The sequence below is a fragment of the Verticillium nonalfalfae genome, assembly GCF_003724135.2.
Source record: "Verticillium nonalfalfae strain VnAa140/NRRL 66861 chromosome Unknown scaffold_19, whole genome shotgun sequence".
Lineage (NCBI taxonomy): Eukaryota > Fungi > Ascomycota > Sordariomycetes > Glomerellales > Plectosphaerellaceae > Verticillium > Verticillium nonalfalfae.
Genome location: NW_021167244.1, coordinates 190653 through 211557, shown reverse-complemented (window position 1 = coordinate 211557; position 20905 = coordinate 190653). Strand labels below are relative to the sequence as shown.

The window sequence follows — 20905 nt, the reverse complement described above, 5'->3', positions numbered from 1 at the left end:
TCTTGCGTTACGTCTTGCGTCGCGGCCTTTCTGTTTCCGTTTGTGGCTGCCCACGTCGTGGTTGACTACCTAATCTGGTTCAGGAGGCGTCAGCCGTTCTGCCGCTTATGCGATCAACTTGCGCCTCCTGCGGCCCCCATCACCGTCCCGCGTAAGGTTAAATAGGTAAGTTCGAGCTGACGGCTGATATAGGCCGTCTCTCGATTGACACTCGAGAGATACTGCCCCCGAATATACCATCTTCAGCCTCCATAAGCCATTGCTGGTTATGTATCAATATGACATCAGTATACCAGCTAGTGAATGAACTAGTTACAACATCGTTCGTAATCGAAGGCTTTGAATGTAGTTCCCTGACTAAGATATGAGTCTAACAAAGCTTTGTGACGTCAACTATTCCAATCTGGACTTGGTGAAAGCTTTGGGGCACAGTCTCCTGGACTCATACCAGTCGTTGCCTTGCCCCGTGACCTGGGGAGTGAATCTCCGAAGGGGTTCCAAAGCCCGTAGTTCGTGACTTTATTTTGGAACCACCAGACAAGCTTGCGGAATATGAGCCCAAGCTGAAGTCAGCACGGAAACCAAGCGTAAGGCGAACGGACAGAGTAAGGAGTACGCGATCCACTTGAGATCAGGACGGCATCAATAGATGGGTTTGCATGACCTGGCACAAACATGAGCAACACCACCGTTCAAGCCCCTTGGGTCATCCCATGTATCTCTCACTGATCCCTGGGGCCATCATTCCTTCGGTGAGGCAAGGCTCTGGTGCCCCTGATTCGATCTTTGTCGTGCATATTGTGGCCTGATATCTTCTTGTTCAGCGCTGAAAGCCGCTGTCCCTCTTTACTATTAGAACACGTAGCCAGATTCACCTCTCAACTGCATATCCATTTCATTGAGCACCAAGGGCACAATTCGGTGTCTTCGGTACGAATGTTGACATTGTCCAGTCATATCATTTTACTAGCAATTAATAAAGCTAACAAGCCAGCGCGTTTCAGTCATCAATGCAAGTCATCCCAATACCCCTCAGGCAGCAACCTGCTCGCTCTCCCAAGCAGGCCAGGCGCCCATGACGGCACCAGCGCCGGAACAGCTGGAGATGACCTGTGAGTTCTTCTCGGCGTTGGGGCCCGCGATCTCGTTGCCGGCAGGGTCATAGATGTACGATTGGAGGCTGCCGGGTCCGCCATAGTTGATCCACAGCAGGCGGAAGGGGACGGGCGCCGACGTGTTGGTGACGGTGAGCTTGTAGGCGCGGTAGACGCGCTCTTCCTCCTGGCGCGTGAGGACAGCGGTGTCGTAGGTGAAGCCCGAGATGGCGTTGGCGCCGACCCAGACAAAGACGGAATTGTCGATGTATGGGATCACGATGGTGTAGTCGCCCGTCGCGGCGGGGTTGATGTAGCCGCGGTGATCGATGATGGTGTGGGAGAGCTGGGTCTCGGGACCGCCCACGACGTCGGGGCCGTAGGCTGGCGCCACGAGGGGCAGCTGCCAGTCGCCGTAGACGGGGCCGATCTTAGGCGAGACGCCGGTGAAGTCGGGGACGACACCCTGGATGAGGTTGGCGATCACCGGTGTGTAGATGGTCTCCTCTTCAACGCGCAGTCTCTCGATGAGAGGGTCGTCGTACTCTGGGGTGTAAACGGCGTACTCGAGACCCTGGGTGCAGATCGGACCGGCCACAGTTTCGGTCGGGGTTGCGGCGGTCACAGTGACGGTAGTCGGAACGAAACCATCAAAGCACTGGCAAGCATTCCAGTAGGAAGTGAGGTCGGGGCAGCTGCTGGCGTAGGCGGGCTTCTCGCCGGTTAAAGTAGGAGGCTCGGCGCGAGCGCCATGGACGTTACGGTTGTAGACAACAGCAGCCGTGACAGTGGCCGTCCTAATAATAGGGGTTGTTAGTCAACGAAACGGTGTCTAGTATTGGGCAGGGAAGTCTCACGCTGGGGTAACCGTCGTGGTGGACGTCAGGAAAGCCCTGCACAAAGCCTGGCGGTCCTCAAGAGAGGGCGACTTCCTCGCCGTGCCGATGACTTGACGACCGCAGTTGTTGTTGCAAGGACCAGCAACGGCCAAGCCGACGAGGCCGAAAGCAGCAATGAAGGACTTCATGTTTGAAAAAGATGTGCTTGAGAGTGAGAAATGGAATTTGATGCCAGCGGAGAAGTCTATGTTGATGGAGATGTTTCTGTTCATGCCAGAGGGCCATGACACATGAGCATCTTATACTCCATTTGACCTCGTTTCTGTGACAGCATCCAGCCCTTTAGCCGCTCCTTACGGAAACCCCGAATTCGCTTGTACCATGGGAAAAAAACATTCGCTTCTCGTAAATCTCACGATACACCAGCGAAATCTGCCCTGACGCATCGGAATCGTCGGCCTCTCGCTTGTCGTCAGCTGGGCTCTAGCAGCGTCCACTTGCCCGCGATGCCATTCCCGTGCACTTGGCATTCAATAGCATCTCAGCCCTCGTTTTGCTTTCCCCCCTGTCACCACCCAACCGCGGGGAGAAAGGCTGCCTCGCAACGTGGACCCCTGGAACAGCACCCCAGACCCTGAGGAACCCCTGGAGAGACAACCCCAATATGGATCGGCCTGGACTGGCGGTCGGGACAGGAAGGGCTAAGAGCGGTCGGCCCCTGGCGTCCCGACTCCGCGAATAGCCACGCTACAGAGCCCAGTGTCCTCAAGGTGGCCGTCTTCCCAGGGCTTAGCGCACCTTTCGATCAGCTACTGGGGCGGCGCATCTAGGCCTGGTTCCTGACAGCGTTGACATGAGGGGCTTGTGAGACATGGCTGGGTTCTTCACTGCGCCTAATCTGTCAAAATAGGCGCTTCACGTGTCGGAATGTCCACACCGTTGCGACGCTGCGAAATCATCATCCTTGTTCATTCGTTTCTTCTCCTTTGGTCTGTGGAGTAGCTGAGAGGACAGCCAGTCCTAGCTCGACGCAGGACTCAATAGCATCGCCTACGACAAAATGTGCACGCGCGCGCACTGGTTGGTGCTACGATGCCGACCCAACCCCTAAAACATCCCATCACCTCAATTCGGCACAATCAGCTGGTCGACATCGGGTCCCCACTCGCCAGCAGAAACAACAACAACGTTGGCGCCCTCCTTGAGTTCGACGTTGACGGCGCTGCTGCCCGTCTCGGTCGAGTGGTGCCTCGTCGAGATGAAAGCAATGGCCTGAGAAACTCCATTGATCGAAACCTCAGCATGCCGGGGCGCTACGTCGCCGTTCTTGTACTTGATCGTAAGTGTCTTCTCGCCGGCAGAGGCGCTCTGCACGTTCTGGAACGTGACTTTGCCGCCCGTGTCGCCGCCGATATACCCCGCGGCCTCACCACCGGTGCATTCGGAGCAGGAAACGACCCTCGCGCCGTTGGCCAGTTCTGCATCCTCGCCTTCGAGGTCTGTCTCGCCAGCGCGAACCGACCAGGTCCCGGTGGAGACGTCGGGCGACCAGCTGTCGTACCAGTCGAGCTTGACATCAGTGCCGGAAATTTTGAGAGGAAGCCAGATATAGGTGCTCGCGGCGAGGTTTGATGAAACCCAACGGTCTCCGATGTAAATGGCATCGCCGTTGCCAAGAGGCTGGATGTAGCTCACCTGGCTGCGGTACGTCTTGGATCCCACAGGGGCAAACTCGGTCCATTCCGACCAGGGACCAGAAAGTGAAGTTGCAAAGCTGTACACCTTGAGGATTGTCAGCGCAGTCGTATGGGCGGATGAAGATGCCGAGACTCACATTGTCATTCGGGTTCCAGCCGGTCAGATGGGAACCAAAGATGAAATAGTGTCCGTTCTTCTTGAGCACAGCAGGCGATTCCGCAAAATAGGCCCACTCAAATGTAACTTCAGTCACGTTGAGGTAGTCTTCTGTCAGGGCAATGATGCGAGTGCCGAACTCACGCTGTCTTGATGTGAGACGTTGCAAAAACGCAGGTAAGGGAGCGACTTACGTCCTCAGTGAGCAGGTATCCCTTTCCATCATCATCCTTGAACAGCCCCATGTCACGGCTCTGGAAGCCAAGAGGTCGGAAGCTGTCGATGTACTCGTACTTTCCGCAGACGGTGTCGCCAGTCGCGACTCCAACACGCGCATCCTTGTAGTCGGGGCTGTCAATGTGCAAGTACAGCACGTACTTATTGGTAGCATCGTTGAAGATGACCTTAGGCCGCTCGACGATGCGCTGGGGTCCGAGGTCGCCGGCCTCCGTGGTCCGAGAGAGCAGAGCGCCTTCGTACGACCACTCGACCAGATCCTTAGACGAGTAGCAGTTGACGTTTTGGAAGTAGGTCCCGTCTGTCTTGTCCTCGCCAATCATGTAGTATGTCCCTTCGACCTCACTGCCACTTGGTTAGTTCCGCCATCAACTTGGGAGGATCCGGCACGGAGAACAACTGACATCAATCCATGTCCGTGCGCCTGGACATGCTCTCCGGTATTTGTCTACATGGTTTCAGCAAGCTGCTTGGTTGTCATACTCGATAGACACGTACGGCAGTCCAGGTAGCTCCAGGGATGATGTCGAGAGCAGCCTCGACAACTCCCACAGCAAGGGCCGCGATGGCGTATGTAGCGAGGGACTTCATAGTGTATCAAGGACAGCTGAGCGGTAGTGCTTGAGTGAAGAAGATCCTCAAAGAAATGCGAGCTGGCTGAATTGCTGTTTATAAATTGCCCGGAACACTTCACTTCAGACCAGATTCAGACGCAATTTCGAGCTCAGGACTCGACGCGCTCCAATGAGCAAGTCAGTCGGCTGAGGGGACGACAACTCCACGTGAGGTCATCACCGGAACGTGTTGAGGCGCCCGGGGAAGCCGGCACTGGCCAGGAACCCAACATGATGGAGGGGCGCCGTCGATCGTGACTCGACTTGGTTGTTGACCCCTCACCTACGGTCGTATTCTCTCCAACGGCGCGGGGCCCCACGGGGAAGGCAGCTTCAATTGTGGTTAAAATCACGGTTCCAAGCTTCTCGGCTGTTGCGCGGGTTAGGCCGTTACTTGGACCGACTGCCGATGCACGACGACGATCTTTTCGAGAACGCCCATGGGTGTGTTGCTCGGTCCGAGACGGGCCGAGAGGTGTGTGTAAAAAGGGTACAGACTGTCGCGGTCGAGGTCATCACCACAAACACAACTCAACTACGGGTTTCTCAAAATTGAGTTGTCGTGGCGAAGCCAGAACCTGCACCATGTCGATTCGCAATTGCGTTGGAGACATTGTTGGGTAGCGTCTTTTCTGACAATGCCCTAGCATGTTGGAGCAAGAAGCAAACTGGTCAAGTACTGAGGTAGAAGACCCTCGGCAATCGGCGTTTGGCAAGGTTGCATAAGCAGAGATGGAACGAATGACCTGGGTTTGGAGCGGCTTTCTTCAAAGACGCCACGTAGGAAGCACCGACACATCGAGGATCTCGGTCAATCGTCCCGAGATAGTAGACATGTGAAGAACCATGAACGAAATGACGTAGGACCTGAGGCTATTTGGGGGCTTCCCGGACATTCCACCGGGCCAATGAGGTTCACGCACCACGTTGGCGCGACTGTCACAAACTGCCGCAATGACGCAGAGGATGTTGGTGGAAGAGCCCTGAGGGAGCGAATGCGTGGGGCAGGAAAGCGAAACGGTGACCTTTTAAGACGCAAGTCCGTTGTTGCATGGTGTCGCCAGCTAACAGACAAAGAGAGAGCCCAGCGGTTGACGCGGGCTCAGTGAGCGTCCAAATGAGGACATTCGCAGAGGGGTGCGCAGCGTGCGAGTCTGACGCCATGATCGGCAGCGATCGACGAGGAAGAAGCATGTGTTTGGCCCGGCTGGCGCCATCCGGACCACTACTCAAAGCGGTTGGGGCTGTGTTGTCATTTGAGCCTCACGGTGTTGCTAGGGGAGGTTCGTTACTATCTCTCGGAGGACATTCTTGTCAGATGCCAGGAGGCATACTCAGTTTTCCCTTGCAAAGTTGTCTGATGGTGGAATGTGAGTTTGGTTGTTTGGCGACAACGTTTCCCTTGGCGGCAAATGGAAGCGCGCAGAATGGCAGCGAGAGAATGTCCGTGACGGAGCTAGCCCTGCTAAACCTGCAGCATGCAGGGTCGTGTCCCATACCACCAACACCATCCTCGTCTGGCAAATGATAAGGCTGAGAAGACCATTTTCGGCTCACTCTCGATGCCCGCTGGCCGCAGACGCACCACCCTTGAATTGTTGGGATGTGTGATAGTGAATCGAGCTCCTCGTGTTTGCCGACGCGAGGAAGGTTTCGGCAGAGTCCATGCATGGACAACAATACGCCGGGTGATTGCGTGGCAAATGCACATCAGATCAGGACACCCTGCTGGCGATCGAAAGGGGGGTCGATAAGCCAGCCTGGCTTTTGCAGGTGTTTCGCCATCAAAGCAACGGCAGCACTTCGGACAGGCACGCATCATCCCCTTCCCTTCGGCAACGAAGGGGCAGGATGATGGTGAGGAGAAGCGATGCGAAGGCCGCGTCTTGTCGCATTGGTTGACTAGTGCATGCGACCGTACCAAGCACATTTGTCTTCCGAATGGCCCAGATGGAACGACGGAAATGCTATTCTTGTGCACAAACAAACATCGATAAGGGAGCCTCGAACCACCGAAATGACCCAAGGGGGAGGCGAAGGCGCTGAACACGAAAGAGGGTCAGTCAAGTCCCTTGGCTCTGGGTGTCCTTGGCGGCCCGCCCTGACCGGGATACCGTTTTCAGAAATCAAGGTCCGGAAGAGCCGCTGCCTGTCTGCTGGCAGGACGAAGACACTGCAGCGACGACAAATCATCCCACGCTTCACAGGTGCTGGCATGTGAATACCCCTGGCAGATGACGTGGGGGATCAGCATGTTTTTTTTTGTGTTTGCTTGACCCCTGACACACACCGTGGTTCGTTGAGGTTTCACGACATACACGCCGTGGCGCACGCCCAACCGCGTGCTCGGGACCTGGCAGGCGTCAGATTGTTCGAGATGAGGAATCGAAGACATGGCCCTTGAGTCGACACATGTTGGGCGCAGGCGAGATGATTGGGCTCGACGAACAGGCACAGAGTCAGGCAAGACAGACATGTCGACCAGGCAGGTCGATGCCAGGTCTATGCTGTTACTCGGTGGCTTCGGATGACTCGATTGAGCGAACCTGAAGAGGGTCTCTCGATGGTTGGGGGGGCCGCAGGGGCGACCAAGCGGTGATGAAATGCAGAGATAGCAGGCGTCTCGCGTTCGTGTCGAGTGGTCTAGAACAGACCTCTGGAACCTCGATGGGATGGTCGGCGAATCGCTAGCTTCGTCAAGGTCTCCATTATTTCGATAGAGACCATCGTAAAGGAGCCCTGGGGTCGTATGGGTCGAAGGGTTCGAAGGGGTCGATGAGGGGGGTGGTTTTGGCTTGATGCTTGGAAATGGAGCTCTCAGGTCTCCAGCAGCCAGCAGGGAAGAGATACTCGATCTCGGTCCAGACACTCCATGCCAGCGGATGGGTCACATCACCAAGAAGTGGATGTCGTCTTGGAGGGGTCTTGAGGATCTCGTCTGTCCTGAAAACAACGGAACGACGGAACGGGAAACGAAAACGGATTGCGTGACGAGGCTGTCGTTAGCAGGAGCAGGTACCTGCAGCACCAGGGCATTGGTGCCCTGGTACGGCCAGTGCGTTAGGCTCGACGGCCGTGGAACCGTGCCGCGTTAGTGGGGGGCGCCAGCCTGCGCTACCCATTGTAACGACTCCAGTTTTCTGGCTTTTTTTTTCCTGCTTCGCCTTCGGTTCCCGCTTTGCGTTGCGCATCCATCCCAACTGTGACGGACTTCGGGAAGCTTTGCTTTAGTGTGGCCCCGCTATGATAAGCACCACCATGATCAAGCATGCCTTGCGGGCAAAGAGCGGACATGCCTGCCATGCCTGCCACGCCCGGAGAAGTCATGGCATTGGTCGTCGTTGTCTTGGATGAAGGTCCTTTCCTGGCCTTTCGCTTTCCATCAAATGCCCCCTCCATCCCTCCTTCATCCGGAACAACAATTCGACTCTCTTGCTCCTCGACATGGTCTTCGACACCCCAGTGCGCTGCTTTGCAGTCCCTTGACACACCACCGTTGCAGCTCAGTACCATTTATCCAGGACATTTCGCCCAGAGCGCTCCACAAGTATCCGCCCTTACTCCGAGCATCATTCGTCTGAACCGGCTTCGAAAAGCCAGCCTCTCGACGAGCTGATCAATATCTCTCTCTCTCTCTCAATTTCTTACCAACGCCGGCACGAAGACCCCATCGATAGCCAGGCGAGCTGACCATCGCCATGGCCGACCGCGCGTACAGAAGCGACTCGTCGAGCCCAGAGTCTCGAGACCCCTCTCGCTCCCCCGCGCCGGCGACTGCATCCACTCAGACCCACGATGGGTCAGTCATCCCTGAACCACCCCGCCCCGAGTACTCGAGGAGCAACTCGGATACCCCAAACAAGAAGGAGAAGAAGAGAGTGGGATTCACAGGTGGAAACGAGGACCACCGATCCAGCGTTCTCATCGATGACGGCTGTCTCTCTCCTTCGAGCCCAACGCCCGATCCTTTTGCGACACCCAGACCGGAGGACGATCACACGGGAGACGGCCCCGAGCCAGCCGAGCTGCATAGGGCTTTGACCCAGATCCTCATCACCGAGTCCGAGAACAACGAACCTGCCGCCCCTGCCATTGCCATCACCGGCCCAGCTCGTCCTCGCCCCGCCATCAAGCGTAACACGAGCTATGATGTACCGGACGAGCGGCAGAAGGCCGACTGGGCGGAGCAGAGAGCCTCGGAGAGACAACAACGGTCCGGCGCCGAGGCCCGTCAGCGCGCCGACCGTCTTGCCGTCAGCGTCGAGCGAAGCTACTCCCTTCCTTCTTCGCGACGAGGATCTCTCGACAGGACTGTTGAGTCACTTGCCGAAGAAGACGAGGAGGCCGACAGTGTCGCGACTGGTCTCGACATGTCCAGATTTGCCGACGCTGGCGTTGTGCGATCGAGGCCGAGGAAGAACTCCCATCTGACGGCCGAGAACCTCGTGCGAACCCATACCCAGCGAGGCAGGCGGCGTGACCCAGACGAGATGTTCAGGTTCCGTCCTGAGGAGGGCGCCGCATCGCGCCCAGCGACGCCCACCGAGGAGAAGAACTACGCCCAAGAATACGTTCCCCGCCCTGAGAAGTACCACGGCGGTATCCTCGGATCCTTGTTGAAGCTTTACAACGACGGCGGCAAGGACAGCGGCGACAACAGCGGTCGTACTACGCCCATGACTGCCACGCCCAACCCCTCACCGCCAGTCTCTCAACCGCCGTCGAGGCCGAGCTCGGCACACGGGTCTCCCAGGGAACGATCTCGCCCGAGCAGCGGCTTCTTTGGGTACCACCGACACCAAGGGTCGAAGTCGTCTCTTGCCCTGAATGAACTCATGAAGTCGTCCTCCATGTTCATGGCGCCAGGATCGAATGCCATGTCCGGCTCGGTGGCCGAAAAGATCAAGACGGATCCAATCCCCGACCGGAAAAAGCGAAAGTCGGGCACGTGGGGAACAGCATCGCCCAAGAACCACAAGTCTAAGGAGAAAAAGAAGCGCGACGAAAAGGTGCGCATCACGAAGCACATTGCTCAGATCTTGTCGCGTCACAAGTATCTCGTGAAGCTCTGCCGCGCCCTCATGATGTACGGTGCCCCTACCCATCGGCTGGAGGAGTACATGACCATGTCGGCCCGCGTTATGGAGATTGAAGGCCAGTTCCTCTACATCCCTGGCTGCATGATCATCAGCTTCGACGACAGCAGCACGCACACGACGGAAGTCAAAATCGTCCGCACCTCTCAGGGTGTCGATCTCGGCAAGCTGAGAGATGTGCACGAGCTGTACAAGGAGGTCGTGCACGACCGCATGGGTGTCGACGAGGCTACGGTCAAGTTGGACAATATCATGTCTCGCAACCTCAAGTTCAACAACTGGGTTCGCGTCCCCGTGTATGGCCTTGCCAGCGCCTGTGTTGCGCCCTTTGCGTTCCAGGGTCGCTTCATCGATATGCCCATTGCTTTTCTCTTGGGGTGCATACTGGGCTGGCTGCAGTTGATTGTGGCGCCCAACAACGAGTTGTACGCCAATGTGTTTGAAATCACGGCGGCCATCATCACGTCATTCCTTGCCAGAGCCTTTGGTTCTATCAGGGGTGGCCAACTATTCTGTTTCTCGGCACTGGCACAAAGCAGTATCGCCCTCATTCTCCCCGGTTACATGGTTCTTTGCAGCAGTCTCGAGCTGCAGAGTCACAATCTTGTCGCTGGCAGTGTTCGCATGGTGTATGCTATGATCTACACGCTTTTCCTCGGTTACGGTATCACTATTGGCACGGCCATTTACGGCTTGGTGGACCGTGAACACGCCGTCTCGGACACTTTCTGCCACAACCCCCTCGACAGGAAGTGGCATCTGCTTTTCGTACCGGCCTTCACGCTCTGCCTATGCGTCGTCAACCAGGCCAAGTGGAAGCAGACGCCCGTCATGCTGGGTATTTCGCTGGCTGGTTTCGTCGTCAACAGCTACTCGAGCGACTACTTCCAGGGCAACACGCAAATCTCCAACATGCTGGGCGCCTTGACGGTCGGCATCCTCGCCAACCTGTACTCTCGTCTCGGCCGGCACGTCAACACGGCGTGGTTCGAGCTCGTCGACTGGTTTCAGATGCGAGTGGCTCCGCGCTTCCGGAGCTCCAGTCGCCGACACAACGAGCGGCCGGCCGAGTCGTACCAGATGCACGGCCACACGCCTCTGGACGTCGAGTCTCGACCGAGCTCGCCCAACTCAATCGAGAGAGAAAAGGCTGACCAAGAGCCGCCTCGTAAGCAGAGGACGGTCGGTTACGGCCTCGCGGCGGCAGCCATGCTCCCGGCCATCTTTGTTCAGGTGCCTAGCGGTCTCGCGGCAGGCGGCTCGCTCCTGGCTGGCGTCACGTCAGCGGATCAGATTACCAGCGGCACCAACGGCACGAGCACGGGCGGAACGGGCGGGCAGGAGCTCAACACGTCTGCCTTCAACGTGCTGTTTGCCGTCATTCAGGTTGCCATTGGCATTACTGTTGGGTTGTTCCTCAGTGCGCTTATTGTGTATCCTCTGGGGAAGAGAGGAGGAGGACGAAGTGGGTTATTGAGTTTTTGAGGGGACTTTGTGAGTGAGTGAGCGTATGGATAGGGAAAAGAGAAGATGGCAAGTCCTTGCAAAGTCTTGCACGCCGTGGGAAGAAAGATTGGGCTTCGACGCCACGCTCGGGTCGGAACGGAATAAACCGACATGACTATAGACTTAGAAGGAGGGTTATCGTCGTCTAGCACGACATGGTGTGGCATGGCATCAGCATGAGCATCAGTATCATCATTGGCAACGGCATCAGCATTCAGGGAGAGATACGGAACCTTCCGGGCACGGCATTCACCGGAGTTATGGGGGTTGATTTAGAGGGGTAGCGAAGCGTCTGGTATGTACTTGGAATAGGCAACGAACACGAGATATTTTCTTTCGGCTATTCGACAAACATGCTCTGGTGCCTGATGAACAAAACATGCCATGATTGCACGGAGCGCCGCGGACGAGAATAGTTCCAGGGTCGAGGCGCGGGACCGCACGGTCGTCCGCACTGGTCTCGCTTGTGTGCTTGACGCGGCCGTTGAGCTCACGCTGATAAATTGAATTTTCAGACGAATGATCTTACCACCAGAGCGCCTGCTCTCTCCTTGGCATCACCCTCCGTCTCACCAGAGGGAAGAGGAGAAAGCATCTGGATGTGGAGAGTCCCCGAGTCAGATCAATACCTTCACCCTTCACACCTGCTGCAGCAACGCAGGTTGACTTCCTCTTCATGTGTGCCAACTTCGTGCTTCTCTCGTCACTGACGTCCCCAGAAAAAGCTTGACTGGTCACAACGTGGTACCAGGTGTTACACGACGCCCTCCCCCCCCCCCCTCGGCCATCTCGAGAGCGGTGAATAGCCCGCGCGACAAAGAACCGGTAGGTGGAATGGCCTGACCGAGCGAATGTCGCCAACGCCATGCTGGAAAGCTCCGCTTCAGCCTCCATCCCACGCAGCTCTCCTCTGTCCCCCCACCTTGTCCCCCGGCTCATTTTCGAAGCGCATGCGAGATGGCTTCTCGAACAATGCTGTCAAATCACGCCGTGAAGAAGCCAGCGGGCAGCGCACTTGTTCGGATTGCCGGCCCCGCAGGAGTTCAGCCGTGGCGTTCTGTTGCGTGCCCGCAGATGCCCACGGGTGTTGTGTCCATGGTCTGGAATCCCATTGATAGCTGGGTCGCGGAAGCGAAGGACAAGGCAGGGGTTGGAATTATTTTTCTTACTCTTCCCTCTCGGGGCTCCAACCAAAGCCCACCCGGACAGAAGTGCGCGGTGTCCCCACGACGATGCAGGGATCAGTAACTTTCGGCTCTTGTGAGAAGGGGGGTGGGTAGGTGTGCGCGTGCGCACGCAAACGCCCTTCCCGCTGTGCCAAGAGTCTGGGCGATTGCTTGACTTTTGAGCCTCCTGTTCGAAAAAGGGAAAACGTCAGACGAGGGGAGACACACTTGCGATGCACGTCAGGTCCTGCTTTGGGCAGATAAACTACTGGCCTTCCCAAGAGGCATTTCAGAGTACAGTGACGTATACAGAGAATGATTGTCACGAATTGCTAGCTTCAGGAGGTCGAGAATTAAGAACGCACAGCCTCCCCCAGAAGAAGCTTATCGGTAAGCTTGTTGTCCTCTGGGGAAAGAGGGAGAAAAACCTGGAGGCGTTCGCTTGAGGTGGCCTACGGGGCATTTGTGATCCGTGGGCTGGGATGCCGGTCTATCCGTGTCAGCGTATTGGCGACGTGACGATCCCCTGCAGGACCGCGGAAGACGGCACAGTCGACGAGTCATCGGGCTTTTTCGGTCAGCGGTTGTGTCGAACGGGAGGATCCAAGCGGGGGAGGCTCCTGTTATTTTTCGATCATTTGGGGAAAACAGAGATGCGGAGAAGAAGGACGGAGGGAGGGAGGGGGGTGAAGCGAGAGAGAAAAATAGAGAGTCACGACTCTGAACAAGGGGCCGTTCTGTCTTATCGAAATGGGGGGTCGGACAGTTGGTGGGGGGCTCCTTCAGGAGTTGCTGCGATGTTTTACGAGGTTGCGTTGTGTTCGAACCAGCGGTGATGGCGACTTTGGGAGGTCTGGCCTTTTTTTAGGGTTCGTTTGTTTGGCAAAGTGTCGATCTTGGTCTGTTCGCAGTGCTATCTGTCCCTTGGTGTTTCTTCAACCACTTCTTCAAACCTCGACGTGAACGTCTTGCTTCTTCCTCTCTGGTCTGTCACATTTCAGATCAGCAAGGATGGTTTGAAGAGGAAATGGAATACGCCACACGACGTCAACCCTGCATAGTCCGTGTCTCGCATGGCATCACCACCATCAGCGCTACCACCACCACCTAGATCAACAACAACTCCTAACCCCCCCCCCCCCCCCCCCCACCAGCAGCACCCGATACAACTCATTCCGTCGATGCGACGTGAACACTTTTCCCTCACACCATTCCCCACACGGAAACCCCTTGCCTCCATCATTTCCCCCATCACGAATCTCAGTGCCCCCAGCTCCTCCTCACCTCGTGTGGATCGCCCGTTGTCTTACTCCGCAAGGCTACCACCTGACACGGGGTCGCGGATCATCAGTGTTGTTGGCCCGGTTGGCTGCCAATTTTCTCTCTGCTCTGTACCTGGTCCCGCGTGCATGCAAGCACCCAGTCCTGGCTGCAGCGCGGCGTTACACCACGGGCTCACTGACCCGTCGCTCGGTCAAGGCCGGGTACCCCATGGGTCATGGCACGCCGGGGCGTGTAAGACGCGGGGCAGATAAGGTGTCTGATCTTGTTGTATGCGAGGTGGAAATCTCTTCCTGGTCATATTGTCTGAGTGAGTGCCGAAGTATAAAGATGTTCGATGTCGTCTACCAGAAGAATCTCGTTCTGCTTTTGACCTATTAATCAGCCGTCAATTTACCTTCCATCGGCACACCCTTTCAGTCAACACCCTTCTCATCATTGTTCTCGTCTCAGTGGTATTCGGTCACCCACAGACACGGCCAGAAGCTCCTTCAACCATCCGCAAGATGGCCGTCACCCAGGCGGACCCCCTCGCCAAGGGCACTTTTGCCACGGCCAAGCAGTCCCTTCGCGATCTCACAGTCTGGCGCCAACGCGTCGTCGTCACGACCCCCGAGGGCGAAACACACACAGAGTGGCACGACCCCGACCCCATTCAGAACCCTATCTCCCTCCTCGCCCAGCTGTCTGCTCGTGACTGGCTCTTCTTCATCGTTGGCTTCCTCGCGTGGACAGCTGACGCGTTTGATTTCCACGCCCTCTCCATCCAGACCAAGAAACTGGCCGACTACTATGACCGCTCCAAGACGGATATCACCACAGCCATCACTCTGACCCTGCTTCTCCGATCAGTCGGCGCTGCCGCCTTTGGTCTGGCAGGTGATGCTTGGGGCCGCAAGTGGCCCATGGTCGCCAACATGATCATCCTCGGCCTGCTGCAGATTGCCACCATTTACAGCACCACCTTCCAGCAGTTCCTCGCTGTCAGGTCTCTGTTCGGCCTCTTCATGGGAGGTGTCTACGGAAACGCCATTGCCATGGCGCTGGAGCACTGCCCGTACGTTATGATCCTGACTGCCGATCCCTTGCTTGAGGATTTGAAGTAAGATGAGAGTGAGACACTAACACACGGCCCAGAACGAACGCTCGCGGTCTCATGTCCGGCATTCTACAGCAGGGTTACTCCTTTGGCTACGTGCTCGCCGCCTGTGCCAACCTGGGCGTCGGTGGTGAGACAGACACCTGGAAGACGGTCTTCTGGATCGCTGGTAAGCCTATCATTCATATCTCCCTCTCCCATTAAAGCACCTGCTAAGGAAACCCCTGTCCAGCCGGCTTCTCCATCGCCGTCGGTCTCGTCCGCGTCGCCTTCCCCGAGTCTCAACAATTCCTCGAAGCCAAGGCCCGCGGTGCCAAGTCGCACACGTCGGCCGGCGACTTCTGGCGGGCCACGCGGGCCATGATCCGCGCCGAGTGGCGCATGTGCATCTACTGCATCATCCTCATGACGTGGTTCAACTACTACTCGCACACGTCGCAAGACTCGTACACGACCTTCATGCTCACGCAGAAGCAGCTCGACAACGCTGCCGCCTCGCGCGCCTCGATCCTTATGAAGACGGGCGCCTGCGTGGGCGGCACCATCATCGGCTACCTGTCGCAGTTCTTTGGTCGCCGCCGCGCCATCATTGCCTCGGCCCTCATCTCGGCCTGCCTCATCCCCGCCTGGATCCTGCCCCACGGCGAGCGTAGCCTCAGCGCCAGCGGCTTCTTCATGCAGTTCTTCGTCCAGGGCGCCTGGGGCGTCATCCCCATCCATCTCAACGAGCTGTCGCCGCCCGCCTTCCGCTCGTCGTTCCCCGGCATCTGCTACCAGCTCGGCAACGCCATCTCGTCGCCCTCGGCCCAGATTGTCAACGCCATTGCCGAGAACACGCTCATCACCATCCAGGGCAAGAACGGCCCCGCAAAGGTCGAGGCGTTTGGCCCGACCATGGGTATCGCTACCGCCATCATTGCCATGGGCATCGTCTGCACGACCATGCTGGGTCCTGAGAAGAGGGGTCGCTCGTTTGAGAATGCTGTTGCTGGCGTGCAGACGGACGACCACCTCGAGCAGAAGGTCGCTGACATCGAGAAGGACGAGGAGGCTGGCGTTGAGTCGAAGGAGGAGTCGCGGGTTGAGACGGCGCGGTAGATAACTATGGCAGATGCTTACAAGCAGAGGTTCAAGTTGCATTGTACCCAGGGTAGTGCTGTTGATACACCCAGGGTTCGAGCGGTGCGCGTGCAGGTCTTGAAACCGAAAGAATAAATCAAAATCATAAACATTCGTCTTGTGTTATTATAGAGATTGTGATACCGTTCGTTGATCCACTGGGGTAAATTTTGCAATCCACCCCTTGTAAATCCACGGCGTTGTGGTTAGATATTTCTGGCTCGCTTTACGCCTTGTTCAGCGTCAAATTGCTCCAGTATGTGAACTCGACAAGAGCAACCTGCTTCGCCAACGGAGTTACCTGCTTAACGCCCGGAGACAATGACAATCCATTTCGGATGATAACCCTAACCATGCGAAAGCTCCCATCCAGTAACCTGCTTTCCCCTCAGCAGTCTCACCATCAGTAAGGTACGGACGTAGGCGAAGTGAATACTCAATCAAAGTTGAATGCCTTTGTCATTATGCTCATCTTCATTAAATCGATTTATCGTTATTTCTTAAAATAAAGTCTCACTGCCCTCGCACTCCCTTCGCGCTTCGTCCAACCCACTTCTATGTCCCATGCTGGCGTTGGCAGCCCAGCCACGCTCTCAACACTCTCGGTAGGAACAGAGTGTTGACAGCCATCCAAAGTGTAAAGCTCTACAGAAGAGATGAATCGAATGATGAATGCCATAGCCATGTTGACAGCCAAGAATCTTCCGGGACACAGGCTCCCAAAAAGCCCAAATATCCTCATTTTCTTCCTTTGGCTCTCGTCCACGCTACCATCAGCCTTCATGAACCTTGATGGGTCGAAATTCATCGCTGTAGGTCCCCACACATGCGGGTCAACGTGATGGGGCCTCAGCGGTGCCATCAGGTAGCTTCCTTTCTGCAGTCTCCAACCCTCTGCAAGTGTCGTATCCTCTTGAACATAGCGGCCAATGGCCATGCCACCATGATAGCGCAAAACCTCGTGCCAAGTTGCCAACAATCGAGGACACTTGCTGGGTACGTCTGCCAGGTCAATATGGCCCTTCTCGGTTCCAACAAAGGAGTCCACCTCCTCTCGAACCAGAGCCAGCCAATCTGGACAGGCGAGCAAATGGTGTATCATCCACGTCGACGCAGCAGTCACGTTAGGACCGGCACCTGCAATCAGAAGCAGCTGATAGTCGGTCCAGTCCTCCTCTCGGGCGCCGTGCGCAGCACAAGCAGTTCGCAATCGTCCAAGAAAGCTGTCTTCTGGATATGACGTCTGAGATGCAGCATCCTGCAGCGCTTTTCGAACGGACTTTCGCGCACTGACTGCCCTTGAATTGAAAAGAAAGCTGAATGGGCTGTTCAGCTGCCGAATGTTGAGCAGCATGATACGCATGTCTGCCAGGAAGGCCGAATCCGCAAAGGGACCTTCGCTGGCGTGATCGTCCCATAGAGCCTTGCCCAGAGCGCCCACCAAGGTTGAGAAGACCCATTCCTCGACACGCAGGGTACCACTTCCCTCCTCATGCAGAGTATCGATGCTCGTCTCGAAATGAGCATCTAGTCTTTCGATGTATTTCCGGAGGTTCAAGTTCGGGATGAACTCTTCACGGAAGATGCGAGATATGTTGGCGCCAAACCCGTGGCTCAGATCAAACTCTTCCTTAAGCAGAGAACACGAATGCTCGCCGAAGCTAAGGCTGCGACGAAAAATGGTCGCGACGAGATGATTGAGCTGCAGGTGTTTGGTCTTGGGCAGGTGTCGGCGCAGTTCAGGCTGCACCAAGACCAGCTGGATGCCAGCCATGTTGATGGTAAAGACGGGCCATTTGCTCGAGAACCGCCGGCAAAGGTTGCTGAAATAATCGTTTCCTTGGCGCATATAACCAATGATGTGGCCGATGTAGAGTATTTGCGACCTGAGCTTTGGGGGACTGATAGCAGTCGAGGCGTGAGGGAAGCTTTTGAGGCTGCAGCCATCATCTTTTCGAAACGCATGATGCAAGTAAAAGGCCAACTTCACGAACACGAAAATGAGCGCAAAGATAGCAGCTGGTGGCTCTATAATCTGGCTCAGCATCGTGAGAGCGTGATGGTGTTGTCAATTTTGAGTCGACGAGACAAGGACGGGATTTCGCTGAACTCAGATGTGCGGCAGCGATTGTCAGACAGCATCCTAGAATTCATAATGTGATGGAAGGTGCTCGTATTCCGGCAAGCCCGAGCCACTGATTTCGAGGGTCAGCCGATCCATCCGTTGGTGCTGTTCCGGCCCTCTACCCCGGGCTTGCTATCGATACCTGAAGTCGAAGGAAGCAGCATGGTGATAGTTGATCGCCCCAATGCAGCGCCATCACCTCTTGTGGAAAGGTCGGCGGGTCTTGGCCCAATAGTCAGGGGAACCGACGCCAGCTGAAAGCTCCAACGCTCGCCTAAAGATGCGCAGCCCTGGGGCTGCACACGCTACACCGCACATCGGGATAGCTGCTCGGTCTAGGCCCTGCTTAATCGGGAGATCCAGCGGTGCCAGCAGTGGATCACCACGTGTGTGATGTGGACACCCCTGTCAACGACCGTCAGTCTAGGATTAACACGATCCTCCTAGCCTTGACATGTCGGCGGGGGTAAATGCCATGTCTAGATTCTGGGGTATATCTTGCTCCTCCCGTAGCCAGAAGGCTGTTCGACCTCATTAATTCTTGCGACATCACCAGACGACTTGCGACCAACTCACCAATTCATCTATCCATCATGAAGTTCTCCAGCCTCTTTCTGCCTACCATCTTCGTCTCCGCCGTGTACGGCAATGGCTTTGTCGAGAGACGCGCGACCAAGCAATGCAACCCCGGAAATAACTGTCAACGCGGAGTCGGAGGAACAGCCGGCGTGAGGCCTCCTCTAACTAGCCGTCAGGCCGACTGCTCAAGGCTCAATGTCGTGACAGTCAGCCCTTCCACTACGTCAGTGCCGATATTGATGAACAAGTGATCTTAAACTATCATGCCTAACTCCCTTGCAAACAGTACCACTACCCTCACAACGACTGTCACCATCGTCAACATCCCGAATCCGACAAGCTTCAAACGTGCCGTGACTCTTCCCACCGTTGACGTTGCGAAGCGTCAGGATGTCGGCGCCGCCACGATCACGCCCACGGCAGTCCCCACCTACGCGACATACTGCTCCTCCGCCTCGGCCTATTACAGCGCCTGTTCGTGCGCTGGCATCACGGCTGTCACCACCACTTTGCCTACCCCTACCGCGACCGCTTACAATACCGTCTCGGTCTGCGTTGCCATGAATCTGGCTCGCAGGGCGCTGGAGGGATTTGGTTACGAGGTTGAGCCTGATTTCGATGCCATCAAGTACCCCGGATTCAGACTTATCTGACGAGGTATCGAGAGTATTCTCAGCAGGCAACACTGGGATTCTTAGTTAATGAAGTGATGAATACTGCCTCCGATAATATGAAGTCCATGATCCAATTCAAATCTCATCGTCGTTGATATTTCTCCCACAAAAGCTTCCCCACTCCATCATGTACATAACCGACCCATGGAAAGACATTCATGGCGCACAGAACATCCTTAAAAGTGGAGGTTCCAGCAGACTCACTCGACACCGCCAATGCTGGCAGGAGCCAATTCGATACAGCCTCGTCTACCCACAGGTCGAAGCCTCCGGCAAACAAAAGCCACACTCGAATCACAGCGGGGAGTTTGCCGGCCTGTATCTCAAGTTGTCAAGAGAAGCTTTGAACCCATCGGAAAGACTCCTGTACTGCGCTTGACGGCCACGTCCGAATCCCGCGGGGAAGCCAGCGAGGAAAGCCACCAAACCAGAATAGAAGCACGTTGAATTGAGTCAAATTTGCCCAAGGGTTCAACCGACTCGAGAAGGTCAAATAATGAGAGGATGAAAGCCTGGTATCCATCGATTCTTAGCTTGGTCGTTTTCCTGGGAGCGTTGAAAAATGTTCGACGACGCTCAAAACATCGAGAACGAGGGCCCGTTATTCCGCTTCTTGTCCCGTTGTACAGGCTGAGTAGGATACTGTTATGAAAGTAGGCGGTGATTGACTGCGGAAAACCAATGTTGGGCATTTCGTCAAAGAAGAATTTTGTCTTGGCTCACGTATGCAGTGAGAGTTCGATATCACATACAGAGGAGCTAGAATCATTCTAACCAAACAATGAGACAAACACTTCCTCTAAGACACAACCTGACCTGCAAATCTTATGCAGCATCCCTGGAATGCGTTCAAAGCTTCTCAGTCCACCTCGCAGTCCGACCACTGATTGAAGTCCGTCGAGATGGGCTTTGTTGGCATCAAATAACCGCTCATAGTCGCGCGAACCGTAGGCATACAGATCAATACTATTGTGCTATGTTCCAGAGCCTCTTCACCTCGCAACATCTCATTAGCGAGTTCGTAGGCACGTGGAATGTGTGGCAGCGAGAAGATTAGCTCCTCACCACCTATTAGAATTCCGACGTAGGTTTCCGTCAGACCGAGGACCGCATAGAAGTCTGGTCCGAGGAGTCAACATGAACTGTCTTTACCAGAATAGATACCATGAAGTACAAGCCTCTTTGGTGAAAAGAGTATGAAACCAGATGCCGTTGAGGACCTCGTAAGGTTGACAAAAGCTGGCGGCTACATGGCGTCGGACATGATGTGCATGACTTCAGGCATATTTCAGCTTTGAAAGCTCCGGCGAATAAGGGCCTATAAAGCTTACATTGATCGAAGAGAAGCCTTATGTGAGCGGTCCATCTGAGCAAAGAAGAGAAAAAAAAAAGGAAGTGGGAAGGAAAACAAAATGTATGCGGGAAGGCTTTGACCTACCTGTCAGACATGGGAGAGAGATTCTCCTACCTCAAAGCGTCGAAAAGACTACGGTCCACGAGCTCCGTTGCCTGGGATGTTGTGAAGCCCATCTGACTCGTGACAATGACCATGTGCGGCGTCACGCCAAAATTGCGCATCGTCACCACGAGCTTGGACAGCAGCAGGACCGCCAGGAGTACAA

The 20905-nt window shown here is 55.7% G+C and overlaps 6 protein-coding genes across 6 annotated transcripts; 3 read left to right on the top strand and 3 right to left on the bottom strand.

Annotated features, from left to right (window-relative positions):
• Positions 1-1032: 1032 nt before the first annotated feature.
• D7B24_003258 (uncharacterized protein) lies at positions 1033-2121 on the bottom strand (the record flags this gene model as incomplete). The annotated part of the gene is made up of 2 exons (XM_028637451.1): positions 1033-1891; positions 1952-2121. The coding sequence occupies 2 exons, from the start codon at positions 2119-2121 to the stop codon at positions 1033-1035; spliced, it is 1029 nt and encodes a 342-aa protein (XP_028497323.1).
• A 937-nt stretch (positions 2122-3058) lies between these two features.
• Positions 3059-4615, bottom strand: D7B24_003257 (uncharacterized protein; the record flags this gene model as incomplete). The annotated part of the gene is made up of 5 exons (XM_028637450.1): positions 3059-3715; positions 3768-3932; positions 3982-4369; positions 4429-4472; positions 4523-4615. The coding sequence occupies 5 exons, from the start codon at positions 4613-4615 to the stop codon at positions 3059-3061; spliced, it is 1347 nt and encodes a 448-aa protein (XP_028497322.1).
• A 3721-nt stretch (positions 4616-8336) lies between these two features.
• On the top strand, positions 8337-11219 carry D7B24_003256 (uncharacterized protein; the record flags this gene model as incomplete). Its single annotated transcript, XM_028637449.1, has 1 exon — positions 8337-11219. One exon carries the CDS (start codon positions 8337-8339, stop codon positions 11217-11219), a length of 2883 nt encoding a protein of 960 aa, XP_028497321.1.
• Positions 11220-14193: 2974 nt separating this feature from the next.
• D7B24_003255 (uncharacterized protein) lies at positions 14194-15884 on the top strand (the record flags this gene model as incomplete). Its single annotated transcript, XM_028637448.1, has 3 exons — positions 14194-14744; positions 14825-14955; positions 15019-15884. The coding sequence occupies 3 exons, from the start codon at positions 14194-14196 to the stop codon at positions 15882-15884; spliced, it is 1548 nt and encodes a 515-aa protein (XP_028497320.1).
• Positions 15885-17048: 1164 nt separating this feature from the next.
• D7B24_003254 (uncharacterized protein) lies at positions 17049-17754 on the bottom strand (the record flags this gene model as incomplete). Its single annotated transcript, XM_028637447.1, has 2 exons — positions 17049-17135; positions 17200-17754. The coding sequence occupies 2 exons, from the start codon at positions 17752-17754 to the stop codon at positions 17049-17051; spliced, it is 642 nt and encodes a 213-aa protein (XP_028497319.1).
• An 869-nt stretch (positions 17755-18623) lies between these two features.
• D7B24_003253 (uncharacterized protein) lies at positions 18624-19262 on the top strand (the record flags this gene model as incomplete). Its single annotated transcript, XM_028637446.1, has 2 exons — positions 18624-18832; positions 18896-19262. The coding sequence occupies 2 exons, from the start codon at positions 18624-18626 to the stop codon at positions 19260-19262; spliced, it is 576 nt and encodes a 191-aa protein (XP_028497318.1).
• Between the last annotated feature and the right edge of the window lie 1643 nt (positions 19263-20905).